The sequence below is a fragment of the Hyperolius riggenbachi genome, chromosome 1, assembly GCF_040937935.1.
Source record: "Hyperolius riggenbachi isolate aHypRig1 chromosome 1, aHypRig1.pri, whole genome shotgun sequence".
NCBI classification, from domain to species: Eukaryota; Metazoa; Chordata; class Amphibia; order Anura; family Hyperoliidae; genus Hyperolius; species Hyperolius riggenbachi.
The window spans coordinates 271711424-271736166 of NC_090646.1; the positions used below are offsets into that span (position 1 = coordinate 271711424).

A 24743-nucleotide genomic window follows, 5' to 3' on the forward strand; every position below is an offset into this window, starting at 1 on the left:
GGGTCGTTTGAACGTCCCGTCGTTCGCCCGCTAAATCGGGCGTGTGTACAGACTGTCGTTCACTTGATAAGGGTGGGTTTGAGCAAACTCACCCTTATCAAGTGAACGACAGTCTGTACACACGCCCGATTTAGTGGGCGAACGACGGGACGTTCAAACGACCAGTCGTTCGCGGAAATCCGACGTGTCTCTGGGCCTTACCTATGATTTTAAATTAACTTTTTTTTCCTTCTCTTCGGTCCAATGTGAACATAAGAGCATCTCCAAAGTCGTTAAATGTGGAAGAGTATAGGGCCATCAATCAAATTCCTGTTTCTCCCCCCAAAAAAATGTGCAAAGCAGATCGATGATTAAATGTCACAAACTTTGGGCGACAATGGCCCTTTATATGCAACAGTTAAATGTTGGGTTGTCTATTTTAAATCTGGCAATTTTGGTATTGACAGTGAGAAACCTAGTGGAGGGCTTTCTATCTCTGTCCAGGCATATGTTACAGCCATCCATCACATGATCATAGTAGACCACTGAATATCTGCCAAAAGTATTGCTAAATCTCTGGGAATATCACATGAGAGTTTGTGCCATTATCCACAATGACTTGGAAATGAGAAAGTGTGTCGCAAAGTGGATCCCAAAACTTTTGACAATGAAACAAAAGGAGACGTGTGGAGACATTGGTGGCCACTTTAGAATATTTGAAAGAAAGGAGTCAAATTTCCTGTACAAATTAGTAACTGGTGGTGAGACAAGATCTACTCTTATGATCCTGAGACAATGAAACAGTCTAAGGAATGGAAACACAGTAGTTCACCCAGGCCAAAGAAGTTCAATTTGCAAAGGTCAGTGCAGAAGCAAATGGCAACCATTTTTTTTCGGGGGGGGGGGGGGGGGTTGTTAATACGTAGGCAGTTCAGCACGTGGGCTACCTCTCAAACTGTTCAACCATCAACACATTGTTTTTATTGGCAAATCTGAGGTAAAACATCAAGGAGAAATGTTTAGGAAAGCTCTCCACAAAGAAGTCATCCTGTTGCATGGCAAAGCCAAATCACCAAATCAAACACTGCAGGTTTCAAGTGATACCCTATTTGCCTGACATTGCTCCTTCTGTCCATCATCTGTTCTCCATTATCTAAAAACCCCTAAAAGGGATGATTTGGGAGTGTTCTGGGGCAATTAATGCAAATGAGTGGTTACACCAGCAGTTGGAAGAATTCAATTTTCAGTGACTTAAAAAGCTGCAGGACACATGTCGCAATCCTTGGGAATATGTAGAATAGTTTGGCAGTTATAGCTTCCTAGCTCCTTTTTCTGTTTTTTTTTTTTTATTTTATTTCCCACACTATTTCCGCAGCATCTCCTCGGTCCAATTAAAGCGAACTATCAAGCCTGTAGAGGTTACTAGATGTTAAACATGTTTTCAGAGGTATTTTTTATTTTTGCTACGATCAATACATGTTAGTTAGCTACTAGTTAAAGTAAATCATTCCCCTTTAAATAGGTGTACAGGTATTTAAAACAAACCTGTAAAACACCTATATCAATTGCAGTGTGATATTTACATCAGCTTCTTGGGAACACCAGCCTGGTGTAAATAAAGAAGCCCTTGGCATACTGTAATCTCCCCGCCCCTTTCACACCTAGTATGATTAAAGGTACGTACACATGCACTACAAAAGGAAACGACCCTCCTGCTGGGCGTTCTTTAGCCGACAGTATGCGCGTGTGTACGCGCCGCCGACTGACTGATAAGGCCGTTTCTGAATGATCCACCCCTTTTGTAGTGCATGTGTACGCACCTAATGACATCTGAACTGACAGTATAAGAAAAACATGTGGTACCAGCCCTATTCAGAACAAAATTCTGTGCATTATCTATTGTGAATTGCAAGCATTAATAAATTAATGCATTTATCTATGCAAATGATGCAGTGGAACAACATTCAAATGCAGTTGCTAATCTGAAAACTAAATAAAAGGCAAAGTAGTTATCTGTCTGAATAAAGATTCCTGATAAAAACCTGACGCTCAATATTCAAATGGTAATTAGTTCAGATTCAGCCTCACACCAACACATTACAATTGCAACTAATTAACCTGAAAATGTGAGACTGCAGGAAAGTTCTGTGATTCACTGAAAAACAATTAGCTCATGAGTTTATTTTCAGTCCAGGTTTTCCTTAATTTAGCAATGCAGAGTACATGCATCTAAGAGCAGCAATGATTGCATATGACTGAAATTGCAAACACCCTCCAGTCGTGATATAAACAAATACATCTGCCATTTCACTCTACCTACTTTCTATCAAGAAAGTGCCTATGAAAAGAGGCGTGTAAGGTAGACAAATTGTTTTCTGTGCTCTACACTAGTCTGGCTCCAGAATTCAACACTATTTTGTCCATCACTACCTAAAAGCTTGGAAATCATATGCTTCACATGCAAAAAATAAATAACTATACTTACTTTGATATATCAAAAGTGCCAACAGGTGGCTCTTTTCTAATTTCTTCGTACTCTTGAAAAATGCCCCTCTTTTTCATCCTCTTGACATGCTGAACCAGACTAAGTACCGTCATACCTCCTTCTTCTGGCATGTGTATGGATAATTCTGTGTCTGCAGGCAGTGGTCGAGATTTCTGGGGTAAAGGTGGGATGGAAGGATTGTCAGCAGGTTGCTTATATAATGGAGTGTCCGGAGGAGTCTCTGACTGAGGAGGTGGCCTCCTGCAATTTGTATTTGCACTGGAGCTTTTGTCACAACTGTCGTAGTTGCCACTAACCGCAGAACCATTCCAGTGCACACAGCCACTTACTCTGTGTGCCTCTGCATAATTCTTAGTCCTGTTTTCATGGTAATGATTGTGTAAGAGTCTGGTGTTATCAGTCACATTCTGTGGGGTGCAGTTAGAATTTAGCCTATCAGTCACAGGATTTTGCTCAGATGAGTATATAACAAACAGATGGTCCATGCAGTCTCCATTTTCTTGCCCTTGTCTGGAATTGACACATGCCTGAATCCACGCCACATGACAAATTTTTGATGTTCCTCCCAAATGCTCCGGTAAAGAGTCTTTCGGTATGTGGTTTACCAACTCGTAAGCTTTTACTGTACGGACCTATTATGAAACAGACACTATTTTAGTACAAAATGTTACCAAAAATCCTAATTCAGTCTGAAGTTTTAAATGAAACATCAGGGAATGTATCACATTTTCAAGCTAAGTTCGATTTGCAAAAAGAGGCAGGGTGGGAGGGAATTCATGAACCACCATTTTGTATGTGAACATTGAATTTTAAAAACTCCATTTGTAAATGTTTGACCTAAAAGATAAGTAATGTGGACGGTATCAGGTAGATGGGGTACACCAGGGGTGTTAATCACATAAGGCGCCAAAATCTAAAATACTGCTAAGTTGCAGGTCAAATTTTCTATTAAGATTTAACGTGGTCACAGCAAACTTGAAGTTACAATGTATTATAGGATGCCCAAGCACGTGGGTGATAGGGGAGGCAACTCCTAACAGCTAACGGCTGTAGCACATAAAAAGAAAACTCGCTTGCAGCTTATGGAAGGTATAGAAGGGAAGGGGAAAGACGCTGTGTTTGTAAACATTGTAGACCTGTCTTCTACCCATATGCTACCAACCACAAAGGAAGATGTGGTGAGTGCATGCACACAAGGCAAATACATTGCATGTGCATAGATATGTCAGCTATGGCCCACCATCTCCATGGAAACACCAGATGCGGCCAATACATGCACTAGGGCATCCTACTGAGAGCTCTTTTGTGTGAGGCATCATTCACATCAGGCAATGTTTCTTGGGAAAAGCAAACCCACAATTTGTGTGTGGGTGTGTGTGGGTGTTTTTGTAGGGCAGGGCAGCTATAACCAACACCTCCAATCTCATCTCATTGATTGGACTCCAGCTGGCTGACCTTTTACTCCAATTAGCTGGAAATTATCGAATGTTCAGTTTATCTGATGCAATAATCAGCCTTAAGGTGGCCATACATGGTACAATTTTTCAATTAGATAATTTAGTTCAATTATTCCGTTAGATCGAATATAAAGATTTTTCCAGCATGTCCGATCATTTTCCAGAAAAACCGGGATAATCGTTCGAATTTCTTGGTCGAAAAAAAATGTTTTCTCAACTTTTATTCAATTCGATCATTTAAATCGAATAAACGGGAAAATCGAACGTTTTTATTGTACCGTGTATGGCCACCATTAATAAGCAAGAATTGTCATAGATTTACATCTCGTGGCTTTTAATTGCCAAGTTCAGATAATTTGCATATAAAACCAGTGTTCCCAGATCAGAAAGACAAAAAAGTAATTGGTTCATATTCAAAGTGCAATTTTCCAACAAATGGGCACTGTGAACAGACATTTCCATTAAATTGTACATAACAGTGAACACAACTGCTTATTTTTACAATATTTGAGGTTAAAAAAAAAATATGATAGCCTGAATAATTTATTACATTCTACTTTTTGCCATTACTAGCTGATGGCCCGGCATTGCCTGGGTATGTATTTGGCTGGTGTTGGCTCCACCCAATTTTTCTAACCCTAACACACAATTACTCAGGCAGGGAACACACTTGACTTTCAGTTTTCCGCGCGCGTTTTTCTGCATACTTTTTCTGCACACCAAGTGTGTTTCTATTCAGGAAAACGTGTGTGTTTTTCACAGCAGCTGATGTAATTGATAGAGAAAACTGCCAAAATGTGCAGACATCATGCAGAATGTCAGTTTTTTTTCTGCGTGCGAACAACACAGTAAGTGTGCACTAGCCCATTGATTAACATGAGTTCTCAGTTTTTCTGTGCAGGAAACGCGTATGAAAACTGTCAAGTGTGTTCCCTGCCTCAATGACCTAGTTTGTGAGCTTTGCGGACTTTGGCATCAATAATTAGCACTGAATTGAAACAAATTGGTTTGGCTGTGGCTCCACCCCCTTTTCTGAATTTTAACCCGTCACTCAATGACCAACTGTACCAGGTTTGAGGCTTGTGCCATTAACAGTGCAAGAATGGCAGCAATCAAATATTCCCCTTGAAAATCAATAGGTGAATTTTGATTGGCTTTTGTAGGCTCCAACCACTTTTCTGAATATTAATTCCAGTCACTCAGTGACCAAGTGTGCAAAGTTTGAGAACCCTACTATTAACAGTGTAAGAATGGTTGCAGTTTACATTTTTCCAGTGAAATTTGTATTCATCTCTGGCCACTTTTTTGTTATGAGGATAAAAAGTATCCTATATGTTATTCCTGGTATTGTACTATGTGTGTGCCAAATTTACTTCAAATCCGTTCAGCCATTGTTGCGTGATTGAGTAAAAAACATTCAAACATTTGCATTTATAATATTAGTGAGATGGTTCCTCCAAGTGTGAAAATGCTAATTTATTGAACAATATTCTCAGTGCAATAGTTGTTGCTGATGCTTGGGATATTGTCTTGATTGAGGTCTGTTAGGCAGTGCAGCATGGGACTGGGGAGGGGCTCTTAGACAACTGCTTGTAGTACAGTGTGTGTATGGAGGAAGGGGTAGAAACACGGCTCCCCCCAAACATTTCCTAGAACTGAATCTTGGTCATTCATCTGTGCCCAATGATCTGGATGACCAATACTGCTTAATATTAGAAATTATATGTAAACATAGCAGGGGATTGTGGGAATACATGCAAATTTCCAATTCACCATACAAATGTTGTAGTTTGAATTTTTTTTTCATTACTTATGTTCAGCTTAAAGTATCTAAACAGCTGTGCCAGTTAAAAGAAAGAAAAGCTATTGCTTAAAGCCCCAGTTTAGGGAACAATTTATCAAAGCATGATTTTTTTAAAATCAGGTCATATTTATAAAATTATAGTCTTTTTGCATGCAAAAAAATCCAACTATGTGGTGCAGCAGTTCATAGGTACTAATCACTTAGATGGTACTTGGAATTTTAATCATGCAAAATACTATTTAGGGCCCGTTTCCACTATAGCGTTGCGGAATCGCCGGCAAATCACCGCAGGCGAAATCGCATGCGGGTGCGATTCCGCATGCGGTTTTTGCCGCGATTTCGCATGCGAATTCGCATAGGTTAGGGTAATGCGATTTTAACCATGTCACTGCCTGTGTGAATTAACATGGGTACCTATGCGAAATCGCATGCGAATTTGCGGCAAAAACCGCATGGGGAAACGCATGCGATTTCCCTATTAAATACATTGCGTGCGATTCGCCTGCATTCCACACGCAAGCGAATTCTGAGGGCTCTGTTGTGCAGAAAATCCTGCACAGAAAAACGCACAGCAAAACTGACAAGTGGAAACAGTCCCATTCACTTGTATTGGCTGTGCGAATCTGCATGCGGGCAACGCATGCGGATTCGCGATAGTGGAAACGGGCCCTTAGCAAAATTTTAAACATAAAAAAAGGAACATACAGTGATGTGAAAAACTATTTGCCCCATTCCTGATTTCTTATTCTTTTGCATGTTTGTCACACTTAAATGTTTCTGCTCATCAAAAACCGTTAACTATTAGTCAAAGATAACATAATTGAACACAAAATGCAGTTTTAAATGATGGTTTTTATTATTTAGTGAGAAAAAAACCCTCAAATCCTACATGGCCCTGTGTGAAAAAGAAATTGCCCCCTGAACCTAACAACTGGTTGGGCCACCCTTAGCAGCAATAACTAATCAAGCATTTGCGATAACTTGCAACGAGTCTTTTACAGCGCTCTGGAGGAATTTTGGCAAACTCATCTTTGCAGAATTGTTGTAATTCAGCTTTATTTGAAAGTTTTCTAGCATGAACAGCCTTTTTAAGGTCATGCCACAACATCTCAATAGGATTCAGGTCAGGACCTTGACTAGGCCACTCCAAAGTCTTCATTTTGTTTTTCTTCAGCCATTCAGAGGTGGATTTGCTGGTGTGTTTTGGGTCATTGTTCTGCTGCAGCACCCAAGATCGCTTCAGCTTGAGTTGACGAACAGATGGCCGGACATTCTCCTTCAGGATTTTTTGGTAGACAGTAGAATTCATGGTTCCATCTATCACAGCAAGCCTTCCAGGTCCTGAAGCAGCAAACAACCCCAGACCATCACACTACCACCACCATATTTTACTGTTGGTATGTTGTTCTTTTGCTGAAATGCTGTGTTACTTCTACGGCAGATCTAACGGGACACGCACCTTTCAAAAAGTTCTACTTTTCTCTCGTCGGTCCACAAGGTATTTTCCCAAAAGTCTTGGCAATCATTGAGATGTTTTTTTAGCAAAATTGAGACGAGCCTTAATGTTCTTTTTGCTTAAAAGTGGTTTGCGCCTTGGATATCTGCCATGCAGCCCGTTTTTGCCCAGTCTTTCTCTTATGGTGGAGTCGTGAACACTGACCTTAACCTCCTTGGCGGTATGAAAAATACCGCCAGGAGGGAGCGCAGCAGTTTTTTTTAAAAAATTTTTTTTTTAATCATGTAGCGAGCCGAGGGCTCGCTACATGATAGCCGCTGCTGAGCGGCATCCCCCCGCCCGCTTCGATCGCCTTCGGCGATCTCCGATCAGGAAATCCCGTTCATAGAACGGGATTTCCTGGAGGGCTTCCCCCGTCGCCATGGCGACGGGGCGGGATGACGTCACTGACGTCGGGACGTCATTGGGAGTCCCGGGCCACCCCTCGGCGCTGCCTGGCACTGATTGGCCAGGCAGCGCTGGGGTCTGGGGGGGGGGCCGCGCCGCAGCAGATAGCGGCGATCGGGCAGGGGCCGGCGGCGATCAGAGTGCTGGCGCAGCTAGCAAAGTGCTAGCTGCGTCCAGCAAAAAAAAAAATTATGAAAATCGGCCCAGCAGGGCCTGAGCGGCACCCTCCGGCGGCTTACCCCGTGTCACACACGGGGTTACCGCCAAGGAGGTTAAAGGGATACTTAAGTCAAGGGGCAAAAATGAGTTTAACTCACCTGGGGCTTTCCTCAGCCCCCTGCAGCCGATCGGTGCCCTCGCAGCCCCGCTCTGACGCTCCTGGACCCGCCGGCGACGACTTCCGGTTTCGCCGTCACCGGCCGACAGGCATGGGAACGCGAGTGATTTTCCGCGTTCCCAGCCATAATATCGCCCCCTATGATGCTATTGCGGCCTCCTGGGGAAAGCCCCAGGTGAGTTAAACTCATTTTTGCCCCTTGACTTAACCTTCCTGGCGGTAACCCCGAACGTAGTTCGGGGTAAGCCGCGCAGGAGGTTTTCTCAGGCCCTGCTGGGCCGATTTGAATAATTTTTTTTTTGCTGAACGCAGCTAGCACTTTGCTAGCTGCGTCAGCACTTCGATCGCCGCCGCCCCGCGCTCGATCGCCGCTATCCGCGTCGCAAGACAGCCCCCCCCCTAGACCCCTGCGCTGCCTGGCCTATCAGCGCCAGGCAGCAGCAAGGGGTGGATCGGGACTCCCTTAGAAGTCACAACGTCGGTGACGTCATCCCGCCCCGTCGCCATGGCGACGGGGGAAGCCCTCCAGGAAATCCCGTTCTTTGAACGGGATTTCCTGATCGCCTATCGCCGGAGGCGATCAGCGGGGCTGGGGGGATGCCGCTGAGCAGCGGCTATCATGTAGCGAGCCCTAGGCTCGCTACATGGTTCAAAAATAAATAAATAAAAAAAACGGCTGCGCTGCCCCCTGGCGGTTTTTAATAGACCGCCAGGAGGGTTAAGTATCCCTTTAAGTGAGGCAAGTTCTTTAGACGTTGTCCTGGGGTCTTTTGTGGCCTCTCGGATGAGTTTTCTCTGCGCTCTTGGGGTAATTTTTGTCGGCCAGCCACTCCTGGGAAGGTTCATCACTGTTTCATGTTTTTGCCATTTGTGGATAATGGCTCTCACTGTGGTTCGCTGGAGTCCCAATGCTTTAGAAATGGCTTTATAACCTTTACCAGACTGATAGATCTCAATTACTTTTGTTCTCATTTGTTCCTGAATTTCTTTGGATCTTGGCATGATGTCTAGCTTGAGGTGCTTTTGGTCTACTTCTCTGTGTCAGATAGCTCCTATTTAAGTGATTTCTTGATTGAAACAGGTGTGGCAGTAATCAGGCCTGGGGGTGACTACAGAAATTTAACTCAGGTGTGATGAACTACAGTTAAGTTATTTTCTAACAAGGGGGGGGGGGGGGGGCAATCACTTTTTCCCACTGGGCCATGTAGATTTGGAGTTTTTTTTTCTCACTAAATAACAAAAACCATAATTTAAAACTGCATTTTGTGTTCAATTATGTTATCTTTGACTAATAGTTAACGGTTTTTGATGAGCAGAAACATTTAAAGAGAAACTCCGACCAAGAATTGAACTTTATCCCAATCAGTAGCTGATACCCACTTTTACATGAGAAAAATAATGATTTTCACAAACAGACCATCAGGGGGCGCTGTTTGACTGATTTTGTGCTGAAACCCCTCCCACAAGAGGCTCTGGTACCGTACGGTACTCTGGGCAAACTGTCACAATGTAACAATGTTCAGACAGGAAATAGCTGTCTGTTAAAGCCAGACCAGCTAGAAACAGCTCCATAATCTGCCCACAGTAACAATGTCACCATGTAATACAAGTCAGAATGTGAATCTGGGAGAGGAAAGATTTTACAATGAGCAAACACTGACTAAATCATGTATACATAATTATTGTAAAAATGAAGCACTTTTTTTATTACATTATTTTCACTGGAGTTCCTCTTTAAGTGTGACAAACATGCAAAAGAATAAGAAATCAGGAAGGGGGCAAATAGTTTTTCACATCACTGTATAGTACTGAATGCATAAGCGATTACTTGAACTGGAGCTCTAAACCAAGGTTCTCATCAAAATGCAAAGCAAAATGTATACATTTAAGCCATTAACCAAAGGAAGCAAATGAAAACAGTACCCTTTCACGCAGCTTTTCTCTGACAAAAAGACGCAAGACAGCAAACGGAGCTCGAAACCAAAGAGGAGAGGATACAATAAAAACACATTTTAACCGTGCAGGAAAAGCACCCTAGGTGAAAAAAAAAATCAAATAAATAAGTAGGAAAGCATGAGGAGGCCAATACATTTACTAATTGCATAAAAAGGACAGAACTATTAAAGTGATTATTGTCACAAAATCAATGGACAAATACCGTGAAATTGTGAAATTTAAAATACATGTGTACACATGCTTATAAGTAACATTTTTCTCAAAGTAAAATGCACTAAAAATAACTTTTCTCCTATGTCCCTGTCTCTTAGGGCCCATTCACACTAGAGCGTTTTGCCGCGATTTCGGCAAACCGCTCAAACGCTAGCGCAATGAAACCCTATGGGCCCGTTCTCACTTGGGCGATTTGCGCTAATCGCCGCAAATCGCCCAAAAACGCAAATGCCTGCACAATTTTCAGGCGATTTCCCGGTGATCGCGTTTCAATGCTATGGAAGCGCTGAATGTGATTGCGGCAAAATTGCGGCAGTGTTCAGTGATTTTTCTGCGGAAAAAGCACTCCTCCAAAACGCCGGCAAAAGTCGCCGGCGTTTTGTAAGTGTGAATGGGACCTTACAGTGGTTCATGGAGGATTCTCAGCATTTCCTTTATTCTTTACAAAAGAGAAAGAATAGACACAAACATGTCATCCGGCCTTCCTACTTGTTTGCACACTATTTTGGCAGTTTAACTGCTTTTAAAAAAACCTAGAGAACACCCCATGAGGAAATTGACTAGTCCATAACCTGCCAGATTTCTATTGCCTACCATAAACGACAAGAACATAGGAGTATTTTAATCTGGAATAAATTTACTTACATACATATAGAGCTTAAACTTTTCTTGATAGAGGTCCTTTAGGCTGCTTTCACAACGCACGTTAGAGCAGCCTGTAAAGCAGCCCAACTTACAGCACTGAAAAATCAATGGGCTGTTCACAGTGCCCACGTTGTGTTGGAGTATAACGCAGCACGGTAAATGAAAGTGCAGCGTGCTGTGTGTTATACTCGTATGTGGCTGCGTTCGGATGTTTGCAAATGCTCAGTAATTTATTTTTTTTTGTTAATTTACCGCATGCGCCGTTTTCGTCCAATAGTATGCGTCAAAAAGTATGCATCAAGAGAAGCATAATGCGGCTCTATATAACATCAACTTCAAAGCTCACATGCGTTGCGTTCGGGGCACGTTATGCGACCTTAACATCGCATCTAACACAACGTCCAAGTGTGAAAGAGCCCTTAAAGGATACCTGAAAGGTCATATTAATTTCCTTTTAACCAATACCAGTTGCCTGGCATCCTGCTGATCTCATTGGCTGCAGTAGTATCTGAATCACACACCTGAAACAAGCATGCAACTAATTCAGTCATAAAATCTGATCTGCATGCGTGTTTAGGGTCTATGGTATTAGAGGCAGAGGCTCAGAAAGACTGGCAGGCAACGCACAATTGGGGCGGCGCGACGGATAGCGGCGATCGAGCGCGGGGCGGCGGCGATCGGTGTGCTGACGCAGCTAGCAAAGTGCTAGCTGCGTGCAGCAAAAAAAAAAATATTAAGCAAATCGGCCCAGCAGGGCCTGAGAAAACCTCCTGCGCGGCTTGCCCCGAACTACGTTCGGGGTTACCGCCAGGAAGGTTAAGAAGTTGGTTTTAATGTTTTGGCTGATCTGTTTATGAAGCCCTTTTAGCTCCAAGTTAGACAACAACCTTCCCACACTTATTAGCCTATCTATGAAAAAGGAACCTGGTCTGGGGAAAGAGAAAAGAAGAAAAAAAAAAAAAAAAAAAAAAAAAAAAAAAGAAAGAAGGGAGGGCAGCTTCTGAACTACCAGGCATCCAACTGGGAGAGAGCATGAAGGGCCTGGCAGGCCACTCCCAGGCGAACACGCTGAAACCAGCGCAAGAGATTTGGGCGCAGCCGGTGCTACCATAGGCCGTAATAGGAATTACGGCTATAGCAGCGCACAGGGAGTAACTTCAGCGCCGTCAGAAGACGGAGCTTAAGTTACTTTTAAAACATAATAATTCGGCTTCCAGCAATTTCATTCCTCACTATCCATGGCGGCCTGGTGGGGGAATAGTATTCAATACGGCCGGGACTTGTGCGGCAGCAGGATCAGCCATATACCGGCTGATTCCTGCGCCCAAGTCTCCAGCGCCGTTATTTCTCGTGCGCACTACCAGGGTAGTAGTGATGCACTACTGCAGTGTTCCCCAACCCTAGCCTCAAGGCCCACCAACAGTGCATGTTTTGTGGAAATCCACACAGGTAGTTAATCAGCTCTTCTGAGACACCAATTACCCCACCTGTGTATGTTTGTGGTTTTCTGCAAAACATGTACTGTTGGTGGGCCTTGAGGATTGGGTTAGGGAACTGTGCACTACTGAAGTACTGTACTGCAGCCTGCCAAAGGATGCCATTAGTAGCAAAGTATGCACTCCATTACACATTTTTTGGGATATTGTATGTCCTTTAAGAAGTATTAACTCATCAGTTATACACCTCTTCTAAAGATGAACTTAAAAACAAGAATAACAACCCCTCACCTTTAAGAGATTCAATATCTTCACACATAGTTCATAGTCAAAATTTCCATAAGTAGAGTTTATCATGTCATAGATGAATATGAGGCCATTGCGTTGTGTCTCCACCCTATGGAATAATAAGAATAAACACTGGCAGAATGAATACTAAAATGTACTTTTTCTGCCACCACCTGTGATTTTAACCATCATTACAACTGTAACCATCTATTAAACCAACAGTACTGACAATGATCCTGAATCCTCCTATGCTCAGCCACGCACACTTTGCATCCTCAGTAAGCAAGCATTTATACTGACCATGTGATGTTAGGGTGTGTGGCAATAATATTTAGTCTATGTACACATTACATTTCCGCAGTGCCATGGATGCTTACAGCATATAAGCAGTCGCCTTCCACAGAACACCCATTCATACATGTCCATTGCATTGGACATGTCATAATATCGATGCCATGCCTCTTACCCAAAAACTGTACTTTTTAGTGTGTGTGATCTTAGCATTATAGCATACCTGAAGTGAGAGGAATTTGGAGGCTGACATTTTCTGTTAAAAATGCACATTGCCTGGCTTTCCTACTGATCATTAGTTATGAGCACGAATTTCACTTAATCGTAATTTCGCAATTATGATGCAAAATACAATGTGTCCTCCTGTAACCCCATGTGTCATCCTGTGTCCCTCCTGTATCCCCATGTATTCTCCTGTCCCCCCCATGTGTTATCCTGCACCCCCCCTAAGGTTTCCTCCTGTACCCACAGCTATGTGTCCTCCTGTATCCCCATGTGTCCACCTATAAACCCCATGGGTCCTCCTGTGTCCCCTTCTGTCTGTCTCTCCCACCTCCCCCTTGTGTCTCCTGGTCTCCGAGTGTAGCGGCAGCTTACCTAATCCACGTGCCCACGATTAATGCAGACAACCGTCTCCTCTCCACTCCTTGCTCTAGTGAGCGGCTTGAACTGATGACATGATCAGTTCAAGCCGGACACTAGAGGGAGAAATGGAAAGGAGACGGATGTCTGCATTCATCGCGGGCGCATGGATTAAGTAAGCTGTCGCTACTCACGCTACACCAGGGACCCAGGAGACATGATGATTGCACTAAAAATCCCAATTTCACTGTTCTACCAGAATTGTCAATCCAACAAATAAATAAGGCAGGTCCAGCAGCCTGTTAATAACAATTCCAAGTACAACTTGAGAGCAAGACACTGACTTGAAAATCAATACTCTCAAATAATCCCAAAGCTCCACTTCCACTAAGTGAAAGGTCAATAGTGCCCCAAACATAAAACCGGTAAAATCTGGCTAAACATTTAGATGAAAACCAGCTTTACCTTTTTAAAATCATAAACCAGATAAAAGTAAAGCCTGTGTTCACAATACTCCCCTCTCAGATCAAATGTTTCTGATGGGAAGGAAAATATTCAAGTCCTTGCTCATCAATAAATTACCTCTCAATAGCTTTATCTAGCTGGTAGATAATAGCCTGCAGAACAGCCTTATGCGTGGTTACATCCGGCCGGTGAAGCCTAGCAGTGAACAGAGCTAACGCTGCTCCATTTGCATCTCTTCCGGGCTGTAATTGAGAAGCACGAATAATGTTATTACAGCATGAATAAATAGAATTTATATCAAATCACCATGCAGTTTAAATGTAATTTATAACATTTATCAAGCAAGCTGTCCGTACAAGTACATTGCTGCAGGCAACAATAATGCTCGCACAGCCAGAAGCCAAATAAAAGTATAATATTCATTATCACCAACAAGGTTTAGGAGTCCCAAAAAAAAAAAAAAAAAAAAAAAATAAATGAGAAGACAGTAATACCACATATACTGAAATGATATGAAACCAGCAACAGGGCACGTTAAGAGGACCTCATCAAACTGAATGTTCTAAAATGACAATGTACAAATAATGTCTAAGTAGCTGTGTAAACATTTTCCTACTTTTCATGTTAAAGTACTCCTTACCCTCTCTTCCCCTCCCCTTAAACTTTTAATATTGTTTTATTGCTGGTGCTGCGGCTAGCACCAACCTCCCCCTTCCTGTGCCCCTCTAACTCGCGTTCTGCTCAAAGTCTTCGACTGAGCCAGAACGTCGGATATTATCGGGGAGGAAGTGACAGTTCTTCCTCCCCGCTGTGCGTACATAACTCCGCCCCCTCCATCTTCCGCTTTAGTTCCATATGTTACACTGCACACAGCGAGCAGAGGAGCTGCGCTCTGTGCTGACTTGTGATAATTGAGATCGGATATTCTTCCGACCACAATTAACATAAGCCCACACACAGCGCAGCTCCCCTGCTCGCAGTGAAAGACATATGGAACTAAAGCAGCAGATGGAGGGGGCAGAGTTATGTACGCACAGCGGGGAGGAAAGTTCTAACAGCATATATTAACAGCATATATTTTAACAGCATATATTATCCGGGAGGAAGTGACAGTTCGTCACTTCCTCCCGGATAATATATGCTGTTAAAATGGGCCACAGGGGAGCGCTGGAAGCGGAAGGATGGTGCTGTGTGCTGTGAAAGTCACACAGCACCAGTAATTTACAAGTAATTCCGTACCAGGTCAGCAGTACTTTAAATAGAGGCAAAAGTTGTAATTCATTGTGTGTAGATTTTAGCTACGTTTGGAATGTCTCATTTGAAAAAGGTATGAATCTCTGCCGTCTGACATGCTAAAAGCCCTTTCACATTAGCCAACGCGTGCCCGAACACGATTTCGTGCACCCATTGAGTGAAATTGGGAAGTTGCAGTGCAGCGCTGATCAGCGGTGGTAGTTATAATTCACCCGACAGGAATCCGCCGGCGCCAGGCAAAGAAAAGCTTCCGGGTGCGTTGAACCGCAATGCACCAAAACGCAGCATTAGATGTGAAAGGTAAAAATGAAAGTCTAAGGACTTTCATTTTACCTTGGAAATGCAAACTATTGACTTTGCGTCAAAAACGCTAGATATCAGCTCTGGTGTGAAAGTGCCATAAGAACAGTGTAATATTGAAGCAGAGTTATACGAAATGCTTCTGATGTCAGGTTTCAATTCACACACAATTACAAAGGTTTATGTTGCACATAAAAAAGTAAGTTCGCTTTCTTAAAACAGAAAGCATTTGCAATAACTAAGGTTGGAGTGAGCTCCGAAAGCTCAATCCCACCTGAATTATCGCAAATACTTTCCGTTTTAAGAAAGCAAACTTGTTTTCCATAGCGTTTTAGTAAGAGGGCTTTTTTGGACCATTTTAGCCCCTTGCACACTCCAAATCAGTTTTGGTTCACCATGAGCTTGCTGGGTAGTCTGTACTTCTATTGAACATAAGATACATTTCCTCAGCTCAGACAGAGACAGGCAGCTGAGAGTTGACACACACACACACAGAATTAACAGATGTAGTGTGAGGGAATCCCCCCTCCTCTCATGGTTCACGCAGGGTCTGTTTTGGCATCACTGAAGTGTGAAAGGAATTAGATAACAGTAAACAAAGAGATAAGCATTCAAATGTATATTCCAGTACTTGGCAGCACTTTCCAAACTAATCCTCTCTCAAATGAAAAAAAAAAAAAAAGTTTTATTCACCTGGGACGTCCAATAGCCCTCTGCAGCTGTCCGGTGCCCTCGCTGTGTCCCACCGATCCTCCTGTCCCCGTCGGCGGCCACTTCCAGTTTCGCCGTCAGGACCCGACAGGCTGGGAACGCGAGTGATTCTTCGCATTCCCAGCCACCATAGCTCCCTCTATGCTGCAGCATAGAGGGAGCTATGGTGGCTGGGAATGCGAAGAAGCACTCGCGTTCCCAGCCTGTCGGGTCCTGAGGGCGAAACCGGAAGTGGCCGCCGGTGGGGACAGGAGGATCGGAGGGACACAGCGAGGGCACTGGACAACGGCAGCGGGCTATTGGACGTCCCAGGTGAGTAAAAAAAAAATAATTTTTTTGGCTTAAGGTTCACTTTAAGTCAAAAATAAAAAATGAGTTTTACTCACCTGGGGCTTCCCTCAGCCCCCTGCAGCTGATCGGTGCCCACGTAGAATTGCTCTGATGCTCCTGGACCCGCCGGCGGCTACTTGCGGTTTTGCCATCAGGCTGGGAACACGAGTGATTCTTCGCGTTCCCAGCCACAATAGCACCCCCTATACTGCTATTGCGGCAAGGAAGGCCGCAATAGCAGTATAGAGGGTGCGATTGTAGCTGGGAACGCGAAGAATCACTCACGTTCCCAGCATGACTGCTGGTGACGGCGAAACCGGAAGTAGCCGCCGGTGGGTCCAGGAGCATCAGAGCGACTCTACAGGGAGTGCAGATTAGGCAAGTTGTATTTTTGAGGAATAATTTTATTATTGAACAACCATGTTCTCAATGAACCCAAAAAAACTCAATATCAAAGCTGAATATTTTTGAAAGTAGTTTTTAGTTTTAGCTATTTTAGGGGGATATCTGTGTGTGCAGGTGACTATTACTGTGCATAAATATTAGGCAACTTACCAAAAAACAAATATATACCCATTTCAATTTATTTATTTTTACCAGTGAAACCAATATAACATCTCAACATTCACAAATATAAATTTCTGACATTCAAAAACAAAACAAAAACAAAACAGTGACCAATATATCCACCTTTCTTTGCAAGGACACTCAAAAGCCTGCCATCCATGGATTCTGTCAGTGTTTTGATCTGTTCACCACTAACATTGCGTGCAGCAGCAACCACAGCCTCCCAGACACTGTTCAGAGAGGAGTACTGTTTTCCCTCCTTGTAAATCTCACATTTTATAATGGACCACAGGTTCTCAATGGGGTTCAGATCTGGTGAACAAGGAGGCCATGTCATTAGTTTTTCTTCTTTTATACCCTTTATTGCCAGTCACGCTGTGGAGTACTTGGACGCGTGTGATGGAGCATTGTCCTGCATGAAAATCATGTTTTTCTTGAAGGATGCAGACTTCTTCCTGTACCACTGCTTGAAGGAGTTTTCCAGAAACTGGCAGTAGGACTGGGAGTTGAGCTTGACTCCATCCTCAACCCGAAAAGGCCCCACAAGCTCATCTTTGATCATACCAGCCCAAACCAGTACTCCATCTCCACCTTGCTGGCATCTGAGTTGGGCTGGAGCTCTCTGCCCTTTACTAATCCAGCCACGGGCCCATCCATCTGGCCCATCAAGACTCACTCATTTCATCAGTCCATAAAACCTTAGAAAAATCAGTGTTGAGATATTTCTTGGCCCAGTCTTGACGTTTCAGCTTGTGTGTCTTGTTCAGTGGTGGTCGTCTTTCAGCCTTTCTTACCTTGGCCAAGTCTCTGAGTATTGCACACCTTGTGCTTTTGGGCACTCCAGTGATGTTACAGCTCTGAAATATGGCCAAACTGGTGGCAAGTAGCATCTTGACAGCTGCACGATTTACTTTTCTCCGTTCATGGCCAGTTATTTTGCGCCTTGGTCTTTCCACACGCTTCTTGCGGCCCTGTTGACTATTTTGAAAGAAACGCTTGATTGTTCGATGATCACGCTTCAGAAGCTTTGCAATTTTAAGAGTGCTGCATCCCTCTGCAAGATATCTCACTATTTTTGACTTTTATGAGCCTGTCAAGTCCTTCTTTTGACCCATTTTGCCAAAGGAAAAAAAGTTGCCTAATAATTATGCACACCTGATATAGGGTGTTGATGTCATTAGACCACACCCCTTCTCATTACAGAGATGCACATCACCTAATATGCTTAATTGGTAGTAGGCTTTTGCCTAATTCTGCACTCCCTGTATGTGGGCACCGATCAGCTGCAGGGGGCTGAGGGAAGCCCCAGGTGAGTAAAACTCATTTTCTATTTTTGACTTAAGGTTCACTTTAAGGGCCGGTTCACATGGCGTTTGGAGATGTCTTGTTTAGCCGATGCTAAACACTTTTCTGCAACTGGGAGGAAAAGAGTTAGACATTGTTCAGTGGTCACATAGAAGCGCTGAATGTAGCCGATCCTACGTGTAGCATAAAGAAGACGGGATTGACCAGAGGGTTTACTCCAATGGGGAAAGCTGGCATCATGGTTAAAATGATGCTTCCATTCATTTGAATACCTTTAATGCCAAGCTGCATAGAATCTGCATTAAATTAGCATGCAAGACAGAACTAATAGCATCTTGAACTACCTTTTGTACCCCTACAAAGTTCATCGTTTTGGTGCATAGTCAGAACATGCATGTACCGTTATATGCAGATATAAAAAAAAAATACATCCCCCAGGCACAACCCAGTCATTCTACTGTCCTTAAGGTTAATATTAATCGAAATTGAATTTGTCAAACATTAGATCTCTCACACAAATTCCCAGTCAGAACATTTACTACAGTTATGACCAAAAGTTTTCACCCAGACACAAATGTGTTTTGCAAACTTTGCAGCTTCTGCATTTTTCTATGGTTCCTATGGTATACTAAAAAAAACAATTATAAACATTTCATAAGTGTTTTCTTATTGGCAAACACAAACGTATGCAAAGAGGCAATATTCAGGGTGCTGGCACTTCCTCCTCATAACTTCTGCAGTTTACTTCTGCATTTTTTAAAATCCTGACAGATGGCGATCCATTTTCACCCTGCTAGTTCTTGGAGCTGATCACAATTTGTGAGCATCTTCTTGTCCATCTAATTCTGATAATTTTACACAGATTCTTAATGGGGTGAACACCTAGGTAGTTTCCAAAATGTCAATGCCATGACCTCTGAGCCACTCCATTATCACTTCTGACTTGTGACATGGTGCTCTATCATGCTGTAATATGCAGAGATCACTACCAATCTACACCTGAATAGTGGGGAGAGGTTGCTAGGTTTTGACAGAATTCTTTATTCATAACAGTGTTCTAACACATAAGTGTGTGGATAAGTAGCAACCGCACACATGGATTGTCTTGAGATGTTCCATTGTTGGCACAGCACAGGCTCACGGTAGCATTATTTCTTTAGAGTGTCCAAACAGACAGAAGGAGGATTCAACAGAGAAAATAACTTGGCACAAGAATTTCACTCCACCCTAGATTTTTTTGCTAACCTTCTTGACACAAGGCGGTAGTGCAGAAGTCTTCTCCTCACTGTGTGACCAGATGCACTCACAGCCAGCTCTCAGCAGAGGAGGAAACATTCACTGCAACAGAATCTCTTACCTTGAAGTCATCTGCTAATTTTTATCCCCATGTTCAATGTTGTTAGTACCAATTTCCTTGCATGTGAGGCCAGTTTGATGCAATGTGATGATAGCTGAGCAGGTTTCTTTGGAGGTAGCCATTAGGGATGGTCAATGAGTTACAAATAATTCTGAATTTAAAGCATTATGTACTGTAAATTACTATAGCTTAAAAACTGGCCAAGCAGATCTTGCCAAGGTGGAATTTGAATGGTCCATTTTCAAGCTGCATAAAACTCAGAATTTGAATTTTTGCACAATACAATACTTACATACACAGATATACAGTTAAGTTCAGTAATGGCCACTTTTATTCACCATTTACTGTATGAAACCGATGTTTCACAGCCTGTATCATGAATGCTAAAACCAAACCAGACTAAAGCATGTACTTGTCCAGAACATTTCTATTGTAATGTACCAACCCTAAGGCCTTTGAATTTCGACGTTACTTCCCACAACTGCCTTTAACACTCTCCCCATTCTGAAATAGCAACAAGTATTTATATATCCTGCCTTCTTCTGGCACAAATACTGCTAAGGATAATCTGAGTAAGAATGGCTGGCTTGTGGCCCTAAAATTTCAGCAGTGATACATGTAGACATTTTCAGAGATTATTCAGATTACTGAAGTAAAAGGACCTTTTCCATGGATGAAATACTTACTAAAACCGTAAATTTACCACTCAGTAACTCAGAGCGTAAGGGTTCTTCATCTGGATTGATATTGTAGATTCCTTCTTTCAATCTTGTGTTCTGTTAAAGTAAGAAAATTTGTGTAAACAAAGTATCTTCAATAGACCACGGGAGGATAGGAGGTGCCCAAGATGGTACTCATGATGTAGCCTTTAGATCAATAGATACATTTTTAAGTTTCGAAAGTGTTTCCATAGAAAACAATAACCCAATTGGCAAGTAAAGGTTGCTGTCTAAATATACCCCAGAGGTAAAAAATGACAGTTTAAACTAATTACCTGTACGCGCCGCTGTTGCAGCTTCCTGATTAAATCTAGATCGGAAGTCCACGCTCGTGAGGCAGGGAGGCGTGGCGTGTGACGTCACCTCACCTCCCACGTGATGGCGCTAGGTCAGCGTAAGAGGCAGAGAGGCGCGGCTGGTGACGTCATCCCGTCTCTCTAAGGATGATACTTGGCCCGCAAGATTAGAGTGTATTGGGGCGGTCCCTTCTCCTGGGAGACGGGGGGACAGGAGACTCCTGGCTGCCTTGAGTTAGCGGCCATTTGGCCATAGTCAACTGGGGATAAGTACTATTCACAGTCAGAAGGAATGTGAAATCTGGGGCATGAACAAGCTAAAAAGAAAATAATAAGTACAAGATACACAATATAATAGTATAGCAAACCTGTATATATGTATGAAAAAAAGATGAGTGTCATAATTATAATTGGTACTCAAACTCATAATATTGGAGGCGTTACACATAACTGTAGGGTATCAAATAAGGGTATCAATTGGATGCGTATGTAAATATATGTAAACAGTGCAGATCAAAGGGATAGCTGGATTTGGAACTGGAAGGGAATAGGGAGGGAGAAGAGGAGTAGAAGCTGGGAGGGGATATGGAGGGGAAGAACAGCTTGGGTGGGTATAAGGTGGGGCGGTTGATGGAATTGGGGAAGGAGGGAGGGTAAGGATGGAAAGGTAGATACAGGAGGGAAGGGCAAAGGAAGAAATCCGGGAGGGGGGGGCACGAGGTCCCGAGGGTTTTGACCGTAAAAAATGTCGCTAAATTTATTTCTACCATAGAACAATATCAGAAGCACCAGTATCTATTGCAAATGTACCACTTCTGTGGTAGTGTACCTTTGTCTTTTGTGGGAGGGGAAATCTACCGTACAAGTATAGACCCTTTGGTTCCAATTCCCATGTGGCAATGAGATTTCCCACATGGGTGATGCTCTGGTTGCCGTTACCGTATGGTTACCGTATTTAGCCGTTTCCTCAAATATGCTAGATCACATAGTCTAAAGAGGGGGATCCTCCCAGGGATGCTCTTCTGTGAAATCGGGGGGGGGGGGGGGGGGGAAGAGGAGGGTATGCTACCAGATATTATCCCTAGTGGAGTTCCTGTGTTCAGGGTTTGGAGCCTCCTGGTGGCAATTGGAGCACCTATTACTGCCGGGGTATCTAAAATAGCCTTCTAGGTTGTGGGCCTTAGTATGCCTATTTGGTATGGGCTGCCAGACCAGAGTTTGATATCTCGAGAAGGATGGTGTTTCATATTATTATAAGAGTCCTTCCTTCTCCTGTTTGTGACATGATCCTTAGTAGGACTAGGCAGGGCATAACATTCCGTCTTTTGTCTCCTAATTGGACATGGAAACGAGGGATTTTTCACCTGTCTGTGGTGGGCCCCTGAATTGTGTTTGATTGGAGATGTAGTCCTTCTACGACGATATCCCATTTTCATGGAGCAGAATGTATGGTGGAACTGGTTATGATGGTAAATTCTTGGTATGCCCACCGGATGGTATGCTTTGGATCAGAAGAGCAGGAAATGATTCGCTTGGTGGGTAGCTACGTAGCCCCAGATGCTGTTAGTATGGCCCAGTTTCTATGGTGTTATGTTGACATTGTGGTGGGTCCTTGTCTGTTGTTCTCATTAAATATTGTGCTCAAGGCATATATTTAATCTGTCCATTTGTAGGGTGCTCAGTTTATAAATCCAGAACATTTCTCTGTTCTTCAGTTTACTCTTACGGTTTCGTGTGGATTCTGGAATGTATTCTATGGGGCAAATTCTCGTTCCCTCCATCTGCTGATCATGGAACGATTTGTAATGTCTCGAGAGTCCGTGTTTGAGGTAACCGTTGGCAATGTTCCGTCTATGTTGGCCGCACCTTGTACGAAACTGTTGGGTAGTTCGGCCTACATATTGTAGGCCGCAGGGGCAAGTCACTAGGTATATCACGTAGCTTGTTGAGCAGTCCATGCTGTGTTTAATGGCACTTGTGCTATATAGTTTTTCCCCCACCCAGCAGGACAATGGTAGGAGCTGATGCCCGACTGCTTCCAACAACGGGGCTGATGCCCTGTTGCGTTCATGCCATCCTATTACGCTCTATTACTATTGCTATTGATATGCCATGTCCCTATAGCATTACTGCTATATAAATAAAAAAAAATAAAAAAATAAAAAAAAACTCTTCCAAACCCCGTATTTAATTTCCTAGATGCTCCCCTCCTTCCACTACCCTCAGTTTCACATGGTTTTATATACGTATAAATCCACACCACCAATACACCATATACTGGGTATATCTGTATCCTACTGTCATCCATAGTAATGTTTTAATATTTGATCCTTGGTTTACCTCAATGTTCTTAAAAATGTACTGCTTACAGAATTTTGAATCAATTGTTTTATTTGTATATTTTATATGTTTTTATGGATGTACTGCATATGAACGTAGCTTATTTGTCAACTATGAATGAGATGTTTCTCCGTGTCTTAGTGCCGTCTGTTTTATCTTTTAAGGCACGATACACGACCTGATGAAGCGGTGTTAACCCCGAAACGCGTTGTCTTTTTAAAGTGCCCTATTAAAACATTTTTTCTTACCCATTGGGAGTGACTACTTATTAAGGTAGGATCATTCCATATATTTACACTGATAATTGGTTTAAACTGTAATTTTTTTACCTCTGGGGTATATTTAGACAGCAACCTTTACTTGCCAATTGGGTTATTGTTTTCTATGGAAACACTTTCAAAACTTAAAAATGTATCTATTGATCTAAAGGCTACATCATGAGTACCATCTAGGGCGCCTCCTATCCTCCCGTGCTATATACCCTCCCCTGGGACCAGGAGACACCACCTTGACAGGTGGCATCTTTTTGAAGGAGCTGCGACCATCAATACTACCTCACAAGGCCAAATGGGGACGGTACTACCCCACATGCGAGATAGACTGGTTGCCTCACGTGCAACCCGGCTTTGTGAGTATATGCGATCATTTCTTACAACCAATTAAAATCGTACGTGAGATAATACACCAGGCCGGGCTCCCAGTGTCTTCCCGTCCCCTTTTTTTTATTTTCCCAGTGCATATCTTCAATAGACTGATATATAGTTTATACATGTAACCAGGGCTGTGGAGTCGGTACAAAAATCATCCGACTCCAGGTACCCAAAATGACTGACTCCTCAGTCTAATTTTTTACAAAGGCTATGGATTTAGTTCAGAAATTATCCAACTCGGACTCCTCAGTTTATTAAAGTCACCGACTCCGGGTACCCAAAATTGCTCCGACTCCACAGCCCTGAATGTAACTGAAGTGAAGTGAAGTGTGAGTACAGTTACCAAAAGGTTTATTCACTTCTGCCCCTTCACCCAATCAAAAGGTAAATGTAGTTTATCTGAGGGGGGAATGCAACTTCCTATTTTTCACTGCCCCAAATCACTGCTCTCCGATTTCAGCACACAGCAAAGCATCTGGCTAAATTGTCAGTCCTCTCTATGTGATTCTATTTCTAATAAAAATGGGCTACTGGCTTTCAGCCTGGCCTCAATGAAAACAACTTTATGCTATATCTCGAATGGGAGTGGTTCATTACAGCTTGGTGTATATTACAGAGGCATTTGTATTTTATCACATCACATGGAAAGTTTAAAGCGAACAACAACTCTGCCACTAAAGTAGCCATTTCAGAGACAGTTAATGTTGAATTCTGGCGAAAAAGCTAAAAATTCGTACAGTATATACTCCAATAAAGTATTCATACTTGACCAATTTCCTCATCTTACATTAAGACCTTTGAAGGTACTTGATTTTTACATCATATCTAGGAAGAAATTGAGGCAGTTTTAAATGGGATGTTTTGTCTTTTTTTTTAAGAATATGTTAAATATGAAGATTGTATTTACTTAGATTCTTGAAAGTCTGGCTTAAAGCAAATCTGTAGTGAAGAAAAAAAAAAGTCAAGATGCTTACCTATGGAGAGGGAAGACTCAGGATCCCAAAACAGCCCTCCCATTCCTTCCTCGGTGCCCTACTTCTAGCAATGTAACC

The 24743-nt window shown here is 42.8% G+C and overlaps 1 protein-coding gene across 3 annotated transcripts in view; it reads right to left on the reverse strand.

Moving 5' to 3' along the window:
• LOC137506013 (tyrosine-protein phosphatase non-receptor type 9-like) overlaps positions 1-24743 on the reverse strand; it is a 122950-nt gene that overhangs the window by 76205 nt on the left and 22002 nt on the right. For all 3 annotated transcript variants that reach the window (XM_068233568.1, XM_068233569.1, XM_068233567.1), the window contains exons 3-7: positions 20373-20462; positions 13980-14104; positions 12528-12633; positions 9910-10020; positions 2465-3117 (exon numbers count right to left, since the gene is read on the reverse strand). In XM_068233568.1, coding sequence (XP_068089669.1) covers positions 2465-3117; positions 9910-10020; positions 12528-12633; positions 13980-14104; positions 20373-20462 — 1085 coding nt within the window. The remainder of the gene's footprint in view (positions 1-2464; positions 3118-9909; positions 10021-12527; positions 12634-13979; positions 14105-20372; positions 20463-24743) is intronic.